The sequence below is a fragment of the Puma concolor genome, chromosome D1 (assembly GCF_028749965.1).
Source record: "Puma concolor isolate L17-30 chromosome D1, mPumCon1.1.hap2, whole genome shotgun sequence".
Classification (NCBI taxonomy): Eukaryota; Metazoa; Chordata; class Mammalia; order Carnivora; family Felidae; genus Puma; species Puma concolor.
This window is the reverse complement of record NC_141676.1, coordinates 55,583,248-55,601,761: the sequence shown is the minus strand read 5'-3', so window position 1 is coordinate 55,601,761 and position 18,514 is coordinate 55,583,248. Positions and strand designations below refer to the sequence as shown.

Below are 18,514 nucleotides of genomic sequence, written 5' to 3'. Positions count from 1 at the left end.
GTATTATCTCTGCTTTAAACGTCTGGTAGAACTCCCCTGGGAAGCCATCTGGTCCTGGACTCTTATTTGTTGGGAGATTTTTGATAACCGATTCAATTTCTTCGCTGGTTATGGGTCCGTTCAAGCTTTCTATTTCCTCCTGATTGAGTTTTGGAAGAGTGTGGGTGTTCAGGAATTTGTCCATTTCTTCCAGGTTGTCCAATTTGTTGGCATATAATTTTTCATAGTATTCCCTGATAATTGTTTGTATCTCTGAGGGATTGGTTGTAATAATTCCATTTTCATTCATGATTTTATCTATTTGGGTCATCTCCCTTTTCTTTTTGAGAAGTCTGGCTAGAGGTTTGTCAATTTTGTTTATTTTTTCAAAAAACCAACTCTTGGTTTCGTTGATCTGCTCTACAGTTTTTTTAGATTCTATATTGTTTATTTCTGCTCTGATCTTTATTATTTCTCTTCTTCTGCTGGGTTTAGGCTGCCTTTGCTGCTCTGCTTCTATTTCCTTTAGGTGTGCTGTTAGATTTTGTATTTGGGATTTTTCTTGTTTCTTGAGATAGGCCTGGATTGCAATGTATTTTCCTCTCAGGACTGCCTTCGCTGCGTCCCAAAGCGTTTGGATTGTTGTATTTTCATTTTCGTTTGTTTCCATATATTTTTTAATTTCTTCTCTAATTGCCTGGTTGACCCACTCATTCGTTAGTAGGGTGTTCTTTAACCTCCATGCTTGGGATCTTTTTTTCTTATACAGGTACTGTAGTGCTATGCATTTTCCTCTAAGTACTGTTTCAGCCTGCATCTCACAAATTCCATATGTTTAATTTTCATTCAGTTGAAAATAACTTGTAATTTTCCTTTTCATTTTTGCTTTGACCTATAGTTATTGTAGATTCTGATTCAGGAAGTCTGGCATAGGGCTCGGCAAGATAGAAATTTAAAAAGGGTCCATAAGTGATTCTGATAGATAGCAAGGTTTGGGAGCCCCTGGCTAAGATGGGAAGTGTGGGATGGCAGACAGAGATAACATTGGCCATTTGAGGGTGACTAGTAGCTGGTGAGGGATCCTTCAGGACTGTACTTTATTTGGGGTATTGTGTGGTATGAAACAAGAAGAAAGTTGGGTTGTAGAAGCATAGGAATCAGGCAGTTCTGCTTCTGAGGGGACTATTTCCAAGGGTTAACAGATTTTGTCTTCAGTATGATGTGAAAACAGTCTTAACCAAGAAATTAAAATAAGAGCCTCTGAAACATGTGACCTCTGAAACATGTGATTCATTTCCCTTTTGAATCCTTGGGTTCCCTGATAGGTATTCCCACAAGACACTTTCTTCTTCTCTTGTAATACTCATTATGTTTGAGAAATGCTTATTTAATACCTGTATTTGCTGCTGAATTGTATGTAAGTGTATGAGGGCACTGTTTCATTGAACCTCTTCATCATTGCATCCTGGGACATAGTAGATGTGCCTGGGGCATAGTAGATGCTTATGACAGACATTGACTACTATTCACCACACTAATTCATCTGCATCCAGGACGCACAGCTGGGCATTTCCCAGCCTCCTGTAAGTTGGGTATGATTAAATTCTAGCCATTACTTTCAATGTGAATGGAAGTGATGTGTGCAGCTTCTAGACCTGGCTTAAAAACTCTCCTATGTAGTCTTCAATGTTGACACTGCATGTGACTTGGGAATCCACGTGTTGCATATGGTAAACCACCAGCAGCAAGTTCCAAAAAAAAAAACTATGTAGAGCCAAACCCTTTTACCTGCAACCCTCCACCAACCCATATTTGCACCATTTGTATAAATGAAAACTGACTGTGTCATCACTGAACATATTTTTGTTTTTAAAGTAGTCTAGCCTTGCAAATACAACACTAAATAAATATTGGTTGAATAAATAGCTTAGAAACTAAAGGAAACAAAACCTGGAAAGTGAGGGGCTCCGATAAGACTGCTGATTATCCTTCCAGAAAAAACATTGGAGGTATGAATTTCTTAAAAGAGGAGGTATTTCCTTACATTAGCATAATTATCACAAAGTCTTTATGAATCAAGATGACACCAAACTGGGTCTTATATAGGCTTTTATTAATTTTCTTTTGGTCAATGTCCTCTCACCTTAGGAAATTTACATTATTGTTCCTTCTCCCTCTTGGATATTTAAACTTATCATCTCAATCATTTCCAGCATTCATTATGTTCAAGCCTCTTCCATATTAAAAACAACAAGTATAAACCTGCCTAGATCCTATATTCCTCTTTCATCTCTTTCTTAGCCAATCTCTTACAGAAGTTATCTATAACTTATCTCCATGTGTGCATCTTTCATCTAACTCTTTCATTACTGCAATATAACTTTGTCTTCCATCAGACTACCAAAGGCATTCACTATCATCATCAAGGAGCTCTGTGTGTCTGAGGTTTTAAGTCCTTACCTTCCTTGACTTCTCAACAACATTCAACACAGTTGACTACTACCTCTTTCTTGATACATTTACTTCCTTTGCCATCCATGGCATCACACCCGTGGTTTTCCTCTTATCTCTCTCAGTACTTCACAGTTTCCTTTGCCACATACATTCTACTTGGGCTTATGAGAGAACATGGTATATGAGGGCCTGAAATTAGCCCTTTAATTGTTATGCAGTGACACTTGGGTTGATGGCTTTTATTGCCATCTGTATATCATGACTTAAATTTTATCTCTAGTGTAGACCATTTGGCTAGTCGAGAGTTCCTGGGCTATAAGTCTAATGGCCTGTGTATTCTAGTCATTTGGATGCTTTCAGGGGAGTTCAGGCTCAGAGTGTCCATAATTGAACTCATGATATTCTTTGCCCAAATAAGTTTCTTTATTCATGTTTCATATTTCAGTTAATCATACCACCATTTACCCTGAAGTGTCCCAAACTATCAGTCATCCTTGGCCTTTCCTTTTTCTTCTCTTAGTCTTCATATTTGATCCAAAGTCAAGTTATATAATTTCTACTTATATAATAAGTTTGAACCCATCTCCTTCTCTTTATCTCCACACCCCTAGTCCAAGTTTCCACTAAATCTCATCTTGACTATTTTGCTAGCCTTCTAACTGATAATTTAATATGTTCTCTACAACAAAATATAAAAAAAAATGATGTTTTTAAAATAAATGTGGTCATGTCAAAATGATCCACATCCCTGATTAACACACTAATTATTTCCCATATTTCTGATTGGTTCTCATTTATGTTTTTCACATTTATCTTAAGCCATAGGTTCTTTGCTCTTTGACTTCCTGGTAACACTACTTTTCATTCCATTCCTTTACTGTGCCATGCTTCCCTTTCCACAAGTTCTTTGGAGACAGTGTTTTCTTTGCCTAATATACCTTCCCCTAAACACTCTCCTTTTTCCTAGTTAACTTGTATTCAGAATTTGGACATCACCATAATTATCACTTTTTGAGAAAAGCCATTCCTGATTCTTTGAACAGGTGAAATATGTTTATTGTGTACTTTCATCTATTAATTAATCTATTTATTTAGTCACCATGGTGAGCAGAATTCTAAAACACTACAAAAATATCCTGTTCTAGTTCCCAAAACCTTTGTATATGTGAAATATCAATTCTATGATTATGTTGTTATATGGCACAGCTGACTTTAAGATAGGTGTGCTTGAGCCCACATGAGCCCTTAGAAGAAGAGACATTTCTGCAGCTAGCTGGTGACAGAAGTTAGAGATATTCAAAGCATGAGAAGAATGTGATGCATTGTTGCTAGTTTGGTGATGAAGAGGGTCATGTGAGAAGGAGTGTGGAGTCTTAAGGAACTGAGGAAGACCAATAGACAGCAGTTGCACAACCTTAAGGAACTGGCTTCTGCCAACAGCTCAAATGAACTTGGAAACAGATTCTTCTCCAGGGCTTCCAGGTAAGAACCCAGTTGGCTGACACTTTGATTTTGGCCTTATGAGACCCCCAGTTAGAGAATCTAGCCAAGCCCATCCTCCAGAATGTGAAGTAATAAATGGGTGTTATTTCAAGATACAAAATTTTTTTGTAATTTTTTAATGCAGCAGTGGAAAACTAATATAGTAACTGAACATTTTTAGTGCTATTAACATTAAGTACTATTAAAATGAGTGCAAACCTTGCATTCAGAATGCAGTGTAGAAAAAAAGTGTTAGGCTCTTCCTTCATTGAATTTATAGTCTACTGGGGGAAGAAGAGCCTAAATGGATAGCTCTTAATTCATTGTAAATTTACATTTATTTTGGTATATATGTAGTCTAGTCCCGCAAATCTTCAAATGTGGTAAAATACCACTCCTGTGATTGTGTTGTGTTATATGGCACAGTTGACCTTAAGACAGGGAGTTTATATTCATATGGGTTGAGATAATTACAAGAGCCTTTAAAAGAAGGGACATTTCTGCAACTGGTGACTGAAGAAGTCAGAGATATTTAATTGATGTGTATTCCTTCCATAAAAAAATCAAGTTTGGTTTTGGTACCTTTATATTATGATCAACTAGCAGAGTGCTTGGCACATAGGGGTCACTAAAGAATAAACAAACTATTTGTTAACACATAAAAGGTAAAATCCTCCCAAGTTAGATAGCTGGTAAGTGTAAGAGACAGGTTTAGAATTTGAATAAGGTTTGTTTCCTGACTCTACAGTTTATGTTCTTAACCATTATAACCCAGTGCAGACAGTATATACTAAGATATTGTGCTATTGAACCTCATACTTTTGAGAGGATGGGGAGTGGTTAAGAAGAGAGACAGACATCCCCTTTCAGCTTCACTTTGTATGAAGGTATACTCAAGCAGAAATATATTAAAAAATCTTAGTATTGTAATTTTTTTCCTACAAAAATTCTTTATGGAGCCAGAGTATTTCACTGATGTGTGAAGGGCATAAAGTCTGGGAAAAGGGCCCAGGAGATCCCATAGGGTGAAAAAGTAGGAAACCTTCACTAGGTGAGGAACCTTAGTTCAATCAGTTAGCTGTTTTGCACCTCTCACATCTCCAGGTCAGCTATCCAAGCTCAACTAGAAGCCTTTTCACAAACTTTTGCAATCATTTATATGTATTCTTTTTCCCCATTCAAATTCATTTATATATTCAAAAGAATCATTAAGCAGCTATTACTCCACAAACACCATTAGAAACTGAGTATATTTTGGCACGCTTGGGGTTTACAGTCTAGTTGAGTGATAGACTGTTGCATATTGCATATGTGCATATATTGCATAGGAGACAAACACAGTCCAGTGAATAATGTGGAGAAGAGAATTGGACAGAATTTTCTGAGAAATTAGGCTTCTACATGACTAATAAGAAGTGTAGCTAGAGGGGCGCCTGGGTGGCGCAGTCGGTTAAGCGTCCGACTTCAGCCAGGTCACGATCTCGCGGTCCGTGGGTTCGAGCCCCGCGTCGGGTTCTGGGCTGATGGCTCAGAGCCTGGAGCCTGTTTCCGATTCTGTGTCTCCCTCTCTCTCTGCCCCTCCCCCGTTCATGCTCTGTCTCTCTCTGTCCCAAAATAAATAAAAAACGTTGAAAAAAAAATTAAAAAAAAAAAAAAAGAAGTGTAGCTAGAAATGAGATATAGGTAGGTGGGGAGATGAGAACATTGCAGCAAAGTAAATGGTGTCTGGGGAGACCCTGAGACCAGATAAAAGCTTAAGCTGATAGTCTTTTGGCTCTAGTTTACTTGTATGTCAATACACTTTTAACCTGCAATACATACTCCTAACTTATTTTATAGTAAAATTTTTAATAAATGATTTATATATTTTTTGGCAAACCAAACTACCTAGCATAGTATATGCAGTTAGCATATAAGGTATGTTAGTATGTGCAGTTCTGTATAATTCTGTACAAATTGTACAATCTTCTGGCTTCATCCCATACCACTCCCTCTTCAAACCCTACGCCACAGTCACACCTGTGTAGGTATAACAAATGGTAGAGACATAAAGAAGCGCAGGCATGCTTAACTTTCCATGAACACATTTACTTCTTCAAAACATGGAGCCTTTTATTTCATATTGCTCTTTTTTCCTGGATTTTTCTCTTTCTTACTGAATTCCTACTTTGCCTAGAGAAGCCTACACATTTTTCAAGGTGAAATAAAAAGCATTCCCTCCTTTGTAGAGGTTTTCTGATCTTCCCAGGCAATTTCTGGCCACTACCAATTTGCAGTTCCTCTAGTAACCTCTTGTACAGGACTTTATTATTGTACTTGTATGCTGGTGTGTATTTACTTGCCTTTATCCTCATACAAGAATGTGTTTCTGGAGAGAAAGGATCATGTTTAATATATTTTTCAGTCTTTAATCCTCAGCACTATTTACAGTAAAAAGTAAATCATGAATGTAAATTTGAAACATAAATAATCCTGATGGTCTTCCCACTTCCTGAGTAGGAATTTTCAATGCTTTATGAGGGTAGCAGGTTGCTGCAAAGTACAGCAACACGTTTCCTTTATGGTACCCGGACCCAATTATATTTCATAGTTTGATCAGTCTTGGCCTTTTCTCTTTAGCATCCTAAGCATGGCTTCCCTGATGGGCTTGGATTTCACACTGTAGATGATGGGGTTGAGCACAGGGGGTACTACCAGGTATACATAGGCAACCAGGGCATGTGCAATGGGGGACAAGTGCCTCCCAAAACGGTGGATCATGGACATGGTAATGCCTGGAATGAAAAAGACAAAGACAGCCAGGATATGGGAAACACAGGTGTTGAAGGCTCGGATGCGCTCCCTGGGAGATGCCAGTCCCAGGATTGTGTGTAGGATGAGAATATAGGATAGGATGATGAGCAGAGAGTCTATGCCTCCAGTGGACAATACCACATAGAGCCCATAGAAGATGTTTATGGTGATGTCAGCACAGGCTCTTCTCATCACATCAGGATGAAAACAGAATGAGTGGGACAAAAGGATTTTTTTAGGGCAGAAGTTCAAGCGTTTAAGCAGGAAAGGCACTGGGAAGAGAGACAGGGCAGCACGGGCCACAATGGCCATCCCAATCCTGATGATGACATTATTGGTGAGGACAGTTGCATAGCGAAGAGGGTTCGAGATGGCCACAAAGCGGTCAAATGACATGGCCAGGAGCACCGACGACTCCACCACAGAGAAGGAATGGAGGAAGAACATCTGGACCAGGCAGGCATTGAAGCCTATGAGCCTGTGGTCAAACCAGAGCACAGCCAAGGTGGTGGGCAGTGTGGACAGGGTGAGGCCCACGTCAGTGAGGGCCAGCATGGACAAGAAGTAGTACATGGGCTGGTGCAGGCTGGGAGTCTTCCTCACAGCCAAGAGGATCAGGCAGTTTCCAGTGAGGGCCATAGTGTACATGGAGGAGAAGGGGATAGAGATCCATCCATGAACAGCCTCATGCCCTGGGATGCCAATCATCAGGAAGGCATGTGGCTGGAAGAAGGAGATATTGACATAGGTCTGGGAAGGGAGCATCTTTGGGAAGCAGTTGAAGTTTCCAGAAAGATGTGACCTCTTCAGTCTGGGCAGACAGAAAGATGGTGACAGGACACTTGTTATTAGGAAGATATTTGTTTATGCTGTATATAATTTTTCATTAATTATTTCTCATCTTCTCAGCTCTTTGTATTATTAACCATTCCAGGAATGTACATACATTAGCTAATATGTCCCCCAAACAAATGCAGAATGTAGGGAATAGTTTAACTTCCTCATAATTACTGGAAAATAAATGACTGAAATGGATTTACATTTCACGTATACTGTTGCCCTACTTAGAGAAACAAAGGGGTACTAATTTTCTTGGACACAGAGCTGGATTTCTGAATAATTCTCTGAATCAGTAAATTTCTGTGCTTTAGGAAAGTAGACTCCTTCATTTCCTCTGCTTCATCTAGGGGCATAGATCTGCTGTCTCTGGAAGTCCAGGCCTCCTTACTTTTCTTCCTGCTTCTGACATAAGCTCATCTCGTTACCATTGGCTCCTCCTCCTGGCAGCAGCTGAAGAGAGGGGAATCTCAGACTCACTAACCAGACCTCCATCCTTCTAAGTAGTATAGAAGGGATTGTATTTTGGCCACAAGGTACTTACCTTGCTTGTCATAGCCTTCTCTACCTCTTCACATCCTGAAGGAGCCCAGAAAAACTGCAACTAAGATACTTACCTTTATACCACTGGCTAGATACCTTAGCGAATTGCTATTCCCCAGGGATGTCCAAGCCGCAGCCCAGAGGATAGTCTATACTTGTTTTTTCTTGGGCAATGGAAAATGTGTGGGATATGTGTGTTGGCATAGAGGGTTATAAGGAAAATGAGATATTTAAGCAACTGAGATGTGGAGGAGAGGTGTAGAATCCTCATCATCTGTAGGTTCATCCATTCTACCACATCTGCAGGAAATTTTTCTGGGCATTTCAGTTTTTTCCTTTACTTTTCTCTTTAGTGATATCAGATCAGACATCTGGAGTCACACAGAACAATTTCTGGCTCTGCTAAATGGTACCTTTCAGAAACACAGGGTTCATTGTGTCTCTTTCCCTCCACTCTCTCCTTGGCCCTTAGGATTGTTCATGCAGGTTAAGAACTGCCACTTTCTGTGTCTGTTCTTCATGTGACATTGTGAAAGCCCCATTCTGTTGCACAGCAAATATGTATCAAGCAACCTGAGAAGATAGATGGGTAATAAAGGGTCCCAAGGTAGAGAGAGATGAATGGGGGTACACATGTTTACTGGGAGCTTCCATATCTCTATTTTTATGTTTTTAGAGATACAGAATGTCTTCCAACATAGGAAATTTTCCTTGCTATCTTGTTCCATCCCCAGGAGTTTCCTTTTTTTTACTAATATAGTGAAATAAATTGAAAATATGAAGAAGCCACAGGACTGAAATGCAATAGTATCTCTGTGTGTGTGCATGTGTGTGCATGGTAGCTTTATTAAAGTATAATTGATGTGTAAAAATTATTAATGTATTCATTTAATAAAATTTGACATATGCATACATTCATGAATTTATCATCATAGTCGAGGTAATAGACATATCAATGAATTCCAAAAGTTTCCTTGTTGCAAATTGCAGGATTTCCTTTTTTTTTTTTAAGGCTGAATAATATTCTACAGTATGTATATACCACATTTTCTTTATTCACCTTTTGATGGACATTTGGATTGTTGGATCTTGGCTATTGTGAATACTGCTGCAATGATAATGGAAATCTAGATATGTAAGTAATGTACCTCAACATACTAAAATACTCAACAGTGAAAAACTAAAATATTTTCCTTCCTTTCCTTCCAAGGATGCCCATTCTTTCCGCTTCTGTTCAACATAGAACTGAAAGTCCTAACCAGAGCAATTAGACAAGAAAAAGAAATAAAACCATCCAAATTGAAACATAAGAAGTAAAATTATCTTTCTTTGCAGACAACATGATCTTATGTATAGAAAACTCCCAAAACTCCATTAAAAAACTTTTAGAACTAATAAACATAGTAAAGTTGAAGGAAACAAAATCAATATACAAAAATCAGTTGTGTTTCTATATGCTAACAGTGAACTATCCAAAAAGAAAATTACTAAAACAATCCCACTAACAATAGCATGAAAAAGAATAAAATATTTAGGAATAGACTTAACCAAGGAGATGACTTATACACAGAAAACTATAAATCATTGATAAAAGAAATTAAGACACAAATAAATGGAAAGGCATTGTATGTTCATGGATTAAAAGATTTAATATTGTCCAAATATTCATATTTTGGATAATATTCATATTACCCAAAGTGATGTATGAGTGCAGTACAATTCCTATCAAAATCTCAATGACATTTTTTACAGAAATAGGAAAAAACAATCCTAAAATTCATATGGAGCCACAAGAGACCCAAAATAGTCAAATCAGTTTTGAGATAGAAGGAAAAAGCTGGAGGCATTACACTTCCTGATTTCACAGTACATTAAAAATCTATAGTAATTTAAAACAGTATGGTACTGGGGCACCTGGCTGTCTCAGTTGGAAGAGCACGCAACTCTTGATCTCAGGAATGTGAGTTCAAGACTCACACTGGGTGCAGAGATTATTTTAAAAATTAAAAAAAAGACAGTTCTCATATAAAAACTGACATTTGGGATAGGGAGCCCAGAAATGAATGACACATGCAGTCAACTAGTTTTTTACAAGGGTCCCAAGAATATGCAATGGGGAAAAGACAGTCTCGTAAACAAATGGTGTTGGTAAAACTGGGTATCTCCATGCAAATGAATGACATTGGATGCTTATATTACACAATATACAGAAAAGTGGACCTGGGATTGTAAAATTCATAGAAGAAAACATAGAGAAGAATCTTCGTGACATTAGACTTAGCAATAATTTATTGGATATGACACCAAAAGCAAAATCAATAAAAGCAAAATTAGACAATTGGAGCTACATCAGACTAAAAATGTAATGCCCATGGGACACCTGGGTGGCTCAGTTGGTTAAGTGTCAGACTTAGGCTCAGGTCACCATCTCACAGTTTGTGAGTTTGAGCCCTGCATTTGTCTCTCTGCTGTAAGCACAGAACCGGCTTCAGATCCTCTGTTCCCTTCTCTCTCTGCCTCTCCCCTGCTGGTTCTCTCTCTCTCTCTCTCTCTCTCTCTCTCTCTCTCTCTGTCTCTCTGTCTCTCTGTCTCTCTCTCTCTCTCTCTCTCGATAAATAAGTAAACTTAAAAAAATTAATGCACAGAAAATAGAACAACAAAGTAAAAAGGCAACCCATGGAACAGGAGAAAATATTTGCAAACCACATACCTGATAAAGGATGAATATAAAAAATATATATGAGGAACTCTTACAACTTAACAGCAAAAAAACTAAATAACCTGATTAAAAAGTTGGCAAAGGGATTGAACATACATTTCTTCAAAAATATGCAAATGGGCAATAGGTATATGTAAGGGTGTTCAACACATCGCTAATTATTAGGGAAAAGCAAATCAAAACCACAATGAGATATCATCCCACAACTGTTAGTATTGCTATCATCAAAAGAAGAAAAGAAAGGAAAATCCAAATGATAACAAGTATTGGTGAGGATGTGAATAAATTGGAACCCTTGTGCACTGTTGGCAGTAATGTAAACTGGTGTAGCCACCATGGAAAACAATATGCAGGTACTCAAAAAATTAAAAGTGGAAATACCATATCATCTAGCAATTCTACTTCTAGATGTATACCAAAAGAATTGATATCAGGATTCAAAGAAATATTTGCATAAGAATCTTAAGAGAACATTTGTATTTCCTAACATTGGCCTATAAATTCTACTTCAACTTGCCAACTCCCCAGTTTTCTGCCAATGCACCTGTCAGTGAAGAAAGTGCCTGCCCCGGTGGTCTTTTTGGGATAATTTTGGAATGAAGGTGTCCCTATCCCAGGGACAATGAATTTTAAGAGCTAAAGCAAAATAGAGTGATGTGTAACCAAAGTCTAGAGTCTCTAATATTATAATCTCAGGCAATCATGGAAGGCCAGAGGAAAACTGTACTTGATCAAGAAGATGCCCTTTTGGAACAAAGGATGCCCATTTGCTCCACAGCTGTGAAGAGCTTTATCTATAGCTTTCATTGCTTTGAGTGTGGTGTGAACTTAGAAACTAGTTGTTAAATAGACATGAGTATATTTGTTCAGGAATTATGATTTATAAATAGATTTATTCAAATAATATTCCTGAAGCCATGTTTGGGCCAATCCCTTTTATGGATAATGAAGGCATTCAATGTAATCAGTATTGCCTTCCAGGAACTAGAATAGATCAGTACAATAGATGATTTCAGTAGCAGATGATAAGTTCTCTGAGAGACGTGTGTACAAGCTGCAAAGAGAGTAGAAGAGGGAAGATCAAGAAACAAGACACAGAAGACAGAACCTTTAATCTCTTCCTGGAAGGATAAGAGTCTTCCACTTAGGGTGGAGAAAGTAGTAGGTGACTATTACAGCAGTAAAAAAAAGCTGGGAGATCCACTCACCAGGGCTGTGCAGTTATAGGTTCATCCTCTACTGCCTACATTTGGAGGTAAACTGAGGAGTGCTAGACCCTACACCCAGAGATCTTTATTTCTGACCAGACCCATAGGCTTTATGCTACCTCCTTTCACTGTCTTCATTTGTGCATTCGCTGAAACATCATTTGTTGAGCAATGTGTTTTTGTGTGCCAGGCCCAAGTTAAGCACTGAGAACACAGAAATAACTAGAACATCAGCACTGACCCCTAGCTTTAAGGATTTCAAAGTCTCAAATGTAATGTAACTATTTATAATTACAGTATAATGTATTAAGTACTACAATTAGAGGAAGCACAAGTGCTTGGGGATCACTATTGAAACCCCTTACTTGGCTTAGGATGGGAGTGGGCAAAATCCCAAGTCAAGTCTTAATGAAAAGCATATTCTAGTCAAGAGGAAATATAATTTTTTTTTTTGCTTCCTTTGCATTTGAATTCTGTATTCTGAACACCAGCGGATTACCTTACCCAGGCTCAGTCTTAGGATCACTCTCAGCATTCATTCAATAATTACCTGAGACACTGTACTGTCTCTCTTGAGATACTAGGATCATGGGCATGTAGCTTGCTTGGTCTCTCCCTCCTGGCCATCCCACACATGTGTGCATACACACACAAACACACACACCACACACATACACACTTTTTCTGCAGACTCATTTAAAACAATTTTTTAAACGTTTATTTCTTTTTGAGAGAGAGAGACAGAGCCTGAGCAGGGGAGGGGCAGAGAGAGAGGGAGACACAGAAGGCCAAGCAGGCCTCAGACTCTGAACTGTTAGCACAGAGCCTGATGCAGGGCTCAATCTCATGAACGATGAGATCATGGCCTGAGCTGAAGTTGGATGCTTAACCAACTGAACCACCCAGGCGCTCCTCTGCAGACTCATTTTTAAAAAAAATATTTTATTTTTATTTGAAAGAGAGAGAGAGACCGAATGAGGGAGAGGGACAGATGGAGAGAGAGAGAGAGAGAGAGAGAGAGAGAGAGAGAGAGAGAGAGAATTTTAAGCAGGTTCCACACTCGGCATGAGCCTGATGCAGAGCTCAGTCCTATGACCCCGGGATCATTACCTGAACCGAAATCAAGAGAATCAAGAATTGGACCCTCAACCGACTGAGCCACCCAGACTCCCCTCAGCAGACTTATTTGAAAGTAAATTGTAGACATTACAATCCTTCTTAATAAACATTAACTATGGACCTCCTAAAAATAGATTCTCCTACATGATGAGAAAACTGTTTTCAAATCTAAGCAAATTATACTAACCTAATAATATTGCCAATATACAGTACATATTCAGATTTCACAATTGTCCTAATAATTACTGGTTAATGGTAGTATTTGGTTGTTATATCCCTTTAATCTCTTTTAATTTATTTATTTATTTATTTTTAAAAAAAAATTTTTTTTTTTCAACATTTATCTATCTTTGGGACAGAGAGAGACAGAGCATGAACAGGGGAGGGGCAGAGAGAGAGGGAGACACAGAATCGGAAACAGGCTCCAGGCTCTGAGCCATCAGCCCAGAGCCTGACGCGGGGCTCGAACTCACGGACCGCGAGATCGTGACCTGGCTGAAGTCGGACGCTTAACCGACTGCGCCACCCAGGCGCCCCTAATCTCTTTTAATTTAGATTAATTCTCCAACATAGTTTTTACAAAATTGCTTTAAAAAATTTTTTTTTTTAGTGTTTATTTTTGAGAGAGAGACTGAGTGTGAGTGGGGGAGGGGCAGAGAGAGAGGGAGATAACAGAATCCAAAGCAGGCTCCAGGCTCTGAGCTGTCAGCACACAGCCTGACACAAGGCTCGAACTCACTAACTGTGACATCATGACCTGAGCCAAAGTCTGGCATTCAACCGACTGAGCCACCAAGACACCCCCAAAATTGCCTTTCTTAAGATTCCGGGCTGGGGTGTGTGTGTATGTGTGTATGTGTGTTTGTGTGTGTGTGTTTGTGTGTGTGGTGCTTCTTATATACATGATTTTTCTGATTACTTTCTCATGGTTAGATTCAGGCTGGACATTTTTGGTAGGAATTTTACATATATGATTTTGTGTTCTTATTGTTCAGATCTAAATCTATCAGTACTTTCTAAAGAAGAGTTATTTTTTCCTTCTTCTCTTCTCCCTCTTTGTTTTGAATATTACTATGGACTCACACTTTCTTTAAAAATTCAATTTGCTATAACCATCTGCTGTCAAAATTATTTTTAATGTTCTAATTGACCCACCTATATCCACTGGTAGCCTCTTCAAATGAGTTTATGTATTTTTTTTTTTCCCTCCACAGGACTCTGCTGTCTTAGTGTTCTTTACTGCTTTAGGGTGCATAAGCTATTCCAGTATCACCTTATGTTTTTTCTGCTTCATACCTGGAATTAGCCATTGCTCCAAATATCCCAGGGAATTATAGTGGGAATGGTTTTTAAAAACCAATATGTGGGCCCTAGCTTTGCTCATTGCTTCTGACACTTTCAGAAGACAAAGAAGAGAAATGTAGAGATAAAATTTTAAAAAATATATCTAATTTTTCCATTATTGATTTAATTTTAGCTTCCATTCTCTTTTCCCAGTACTGTTACATCAACCTTCTAAATGCTTTCCTTGCGCTCTTTTTCTCCCCTTTCACCTTTCTTATAGCACACAGTTAAGTCTGTGCAAACTTTACAATGCAATAGCCTTTCCATGGCTGACTCTTAAACAAGGAATGGGGGCAGATGTTTCCATGAGGTCTGAAGGTCCCCAAGGAGTCTCACCACTCCTCATCATTTCTAATTCATCTCCTGCCATTCTCCAACACACACACACACACACACACACACACACACACACACACACACACACACAGATTATGCTGAGCCACATATGGCTACTCACCTTTCTGCAAACACACCAGATAATTCAACACCTCAGTGTTTTTATTTTTTGCATTCTTTTCCCTTCATAGGTATGCCTTCCCCTTGCCCACCTTTTCTGCCTGACAAACTCCTTCTCACCTTTCAGCCTCCTTCTTCCCTGACTTGCTTCTCGTTTCCTCTAGGAAGGCAGGAAACTCTCTTCTATATTCCCATAGCATTTTGTGTGTACCTATCATAGCCTCATTACATTTCATTATCATTGTATATTTAGAATCTTCTGTCTTACAATGGAGAGACAAGACCATGTTTCCTATAGCCTTTGTGTGTACAATACATTTAAGTATTATTGTATATTTAGAATCTTCTGTCTTACAATGGAGAGACAAGACCATGTATGATTCATTTTACTGTCTCTAGTAATGGCAGAGATTTTCACACAAGTAAATATTGAATTAAAAAGCTGAAGTCAATGAGTGCAGGAAAGAATGAAGACTGTTTTGTCACCCATCAGTCTGAGAGTATCCATTTGCTTGTCATACTCTTGGTAATGTGTCTGGGTCAAGGATCTGAGTAAGGACTTTCTGGACATAAGACTGGTCATGTTTTTCTTCAGATTCTGTGGTTGTTTCTTGGTTTCATCAGCCTTGCCTCTTCTCTCTCAGTAATCTGAGCATGGCATCCCTGATGGGCTTGGATTTCACACTGTAAATAATGGGGTTGAGCACAGGGGGCACCACCAGGTACACATAGGCAATAAGAGCATTTACAATGTGAGGCAGGTGCCTGCCAAAACGGTGGATCATTGACACTCCTATGACTGGGATGTAGAAAATCAGAACAGCTAATATATGAGAAACGCATGTGTTGAGGGCCCGGACACGCTCCCTGGGAGAGGCCAGACCCATCACTGTACGAAGAATAAGGGTATAGGACAGGAAAATAAGCAAAGAATCTACGCCCACTGTGGATAAAACTACATAGAGCCCATAGAGGATGTTGACAGTAATGTCAGTACAAGCCCGTTTCATGACATCTGCATGGAAACAGAAGGAGTGGGACAGGAGAATCTTGCCAGGACAAAAGTTCAGTCGCTTCAGTAAGAAGGGCCCTGGAAAGAGGGATACAGTGGCCCGAGCAACAATGGCAATCCCGATCCTGATGATGACATTATTGGTGAGGACAGTTGCATAGCGAAGAGGGTTCGAGATGGCCACAAAGCGGTCAAATGACATGGCCAGGAGCACCGACGACTCCACCACAGAGAAGGAATGGAGGAAGAACATCTGGACCAGGCAGGCATTGAAGCCTATGAGCCTGTGGTCAAACCAGAGCACAGCCAAGGTGGTGGGCAGTGTGGACAGGGTGAGGCCCACGTCAGTGAGGGCCAGCATGGACAAGAAGTAGTACATGGGCTGGTGCAGGCTGGGAGTCTTCCTCACAGCCAAGAGGATCAGGCAGTTTCCAGTGAGGGCCACAGTGTACATGGAGGAGAAGGGAATAGAGATCCATCCATGAACAGCCTCATGCCCTGGGATGCCAATCATCAGGAAGGCATGTGGCTGGAAGAAGGAGATATTGACATAGGTCTGGGAAGGGAGCATCTTTGGGAAGCAGTTGAAGTCTCCAGAAAGATGTGACCTCTTCAGTCTGGGCAGAAAAATAAGACAAGACAAAATGATTGGAAAATATACCAGCTCTGATATTAGGTGACATGGTTCCCACACATTACTGAATATGAAACACAAAGGCGATTTAAAAATGGACTCCATATAGAAACCAACTAGAGAATAACTACAATTTAAATTTATTGAGTATAATAGTATCATTTTGTAATGTGAAATACTGATTTCTTCATATATTGAAGAAAGCAGGGCTTTCTTTAAAAATATGTGAGATAAGCCTAAAGGGCCTAATCAAAAATGCTTTAAATAAGAAATAGTGGCCTCATGAAATAAATTGCAAGCATATGGTGGAAGCCTGAAGGGTTGATAGCATGGGCTTGTTATCTTTCCTTTCTTGGATTTACCTTTAAAATGTCAAATGGACAGATAAGTAAATAAGCAAAGAAAAAACACTCTATAAAGTTAAGTCAATAAAAACAAGAATAAGGAAACAGCCCCTGAAATATCTTTTAACAGAGATTTAAAAACCCACCCCAAATAAATCTGTGAGCCAAAGGGATTTTATTTATTTTTTTTATTTTTTTTTTTAATTTTATTTTTTCTCAACGTTTTTATTTATTTTTGGGACAGAGAGAGACAGAGCATGAATGGGGGAGGGGCAGAGAGAGAGGGAGACACAGAATCGGAAACAGGCTCCAGGCTCCGAGCCATCAGCCCAGAGCCTGACGCGGGGCTCGAACTCACGGACCGCGAGATCGTGACCTGGCTGAAGTCGGACGCTTAACCGACTGCGCCACCCAGGCGCCCCCAAAGGGATTTTACTATGAACGCTGTACATACATACTATGAACATATTTTACTATGAACGCTGTTCATACATACTATGAACGGGTACAGTTATGCCATATCTAGACAATGTAATCACCTCACTCTGAAGGTAGGAAGTCAACTCAGAAAGCCCACTTGTCAAATATGGGCCCACCAAGCATCAGTGAGAATAAAATAACTGCTAGAGATTGAAACACACTGAGGGGCTGGGGGAGAGAGAGAAAGAATGAGGACAGCAAGGCTAGGCACTCAGTATTCTGAAAACTGGCAAATAACCTGCTTTTCTTCTACAAATTGTGACATGGTATAAAGAAAATAACTGAAGAAGGGAAGTTTCTACAGAAGCATTCTAGCTAATAAGAAAGTACAACTGAAGTATTACTTTTCTTTTTTTAATGTTTATTTATTTTTGAGAGAGACACAGAGCGTGAGTGGGGGAGGGGCAGAGAGAACCAGAGACACAGAATCTGAAGCAGGCTCCAGGCTCTCAGCTGTCAGTACAGAGCAGGACCAGGGCACAAACTCAGAGGTCATGAGATCATGACCTGAGCCAAAGTCGAAGTCAGACGCTTAACCTACTGAGCCACTTAGGCACCCCTGAATTATTACTTTTGAGCAAACCCAATGAAATAATGGCAAAAAATCATCAGGGGCTGATATCATCACAAATGAGAGAAAACTACATTTTGTATTTTACCAAAATAAGCCTGAATCATATCTGACTACCAATTTATGGAGAATATAAGAGACACCAGGCAAGCAGATACGTTAAAAGACACCAAGAGATGGAATAAGAAAAATCCAAACTACAACAAAAACAAAAGCTTCTAGGACAAAATTCCAGTTTCTTCCACCAATAAATATAAGAAAATAAAAAAAGGAAGAGTGAAAACCTATAGATTAAGAAAGACTTGACTCATATCAACCAAATCCAATGGACAAAACTTGTTAGGATCTTGCTTTCAGCAAATCAAATAAAAAAGGTGAGCAAACTAGCACTAAAAAATACTTTTATGTGGTAATTGGGGAAATATAAATACTGGTTGAATTCTTGATGATCTTTTATTTTGGTGTAATTATAATACTATGCCTGTGTTTTAAGATTTGAAAAATTTGTAAGATGAAGAAGGACACAATGACTTATATTG

General features: G+C 39.1%; 2 protein-coding genes across 2 annotated transcripts; both read right to left on the bottom strand.

The window, feature by feature from the left end:
- Positions 1–6,510: 6,510 nt before the first annotated feature.
- On the bottom strand, positions 6,511–7,515 carry LOC112865730 (olfactory receptor 51I2-like). Its single transcript, XM_025928804.2, has one exon. The coding sequence runs from the start codon at positions 7,471–7,473 to the stop codon at positions 6,511–6,513; it is 963 nt and encodes a 320-aa protein (XP_025784589.2). The 5' UTR covers positions 7,474–7,515.
- An 8,039-nt stretch (positions 7,516–15,554) lies between these two features.
- LOC112865344 (olfactory receptor 51I2-like) lies at positions 15,555–16,616 on the bottom strand. Its single transcript, XM_025928407.2, has one exon. The coding sequence runs from the start codon at positions 16,515–16,517 to the stop codon at positions 15,555–15,557; it is 963 nt and encodes a 320-aa protein (XP_025784192.1). The 5' UTR covers positions 16,518–16,616.
- Positions 16,617–18,514: the final 1,898 nt, after the last annotated feature.

Bases quoted from the DNA above. Each gene is read 5' to 3' on its own strand.
- LOC112865730 (XM_025928804.2), bottom strand. From the start codon at position 7,473: ATGCTCCCTTCCCAGACCTATGTCAATATCTCCTTCTTCCAGCCACAT.
- LOC112865344 (XM_025928407.2), bottom strand. From the start codon at position 16,517: ATGCTCCCTTCCCAGACCTATGTCAATATCTCCTTCTTCCAGCCACAT.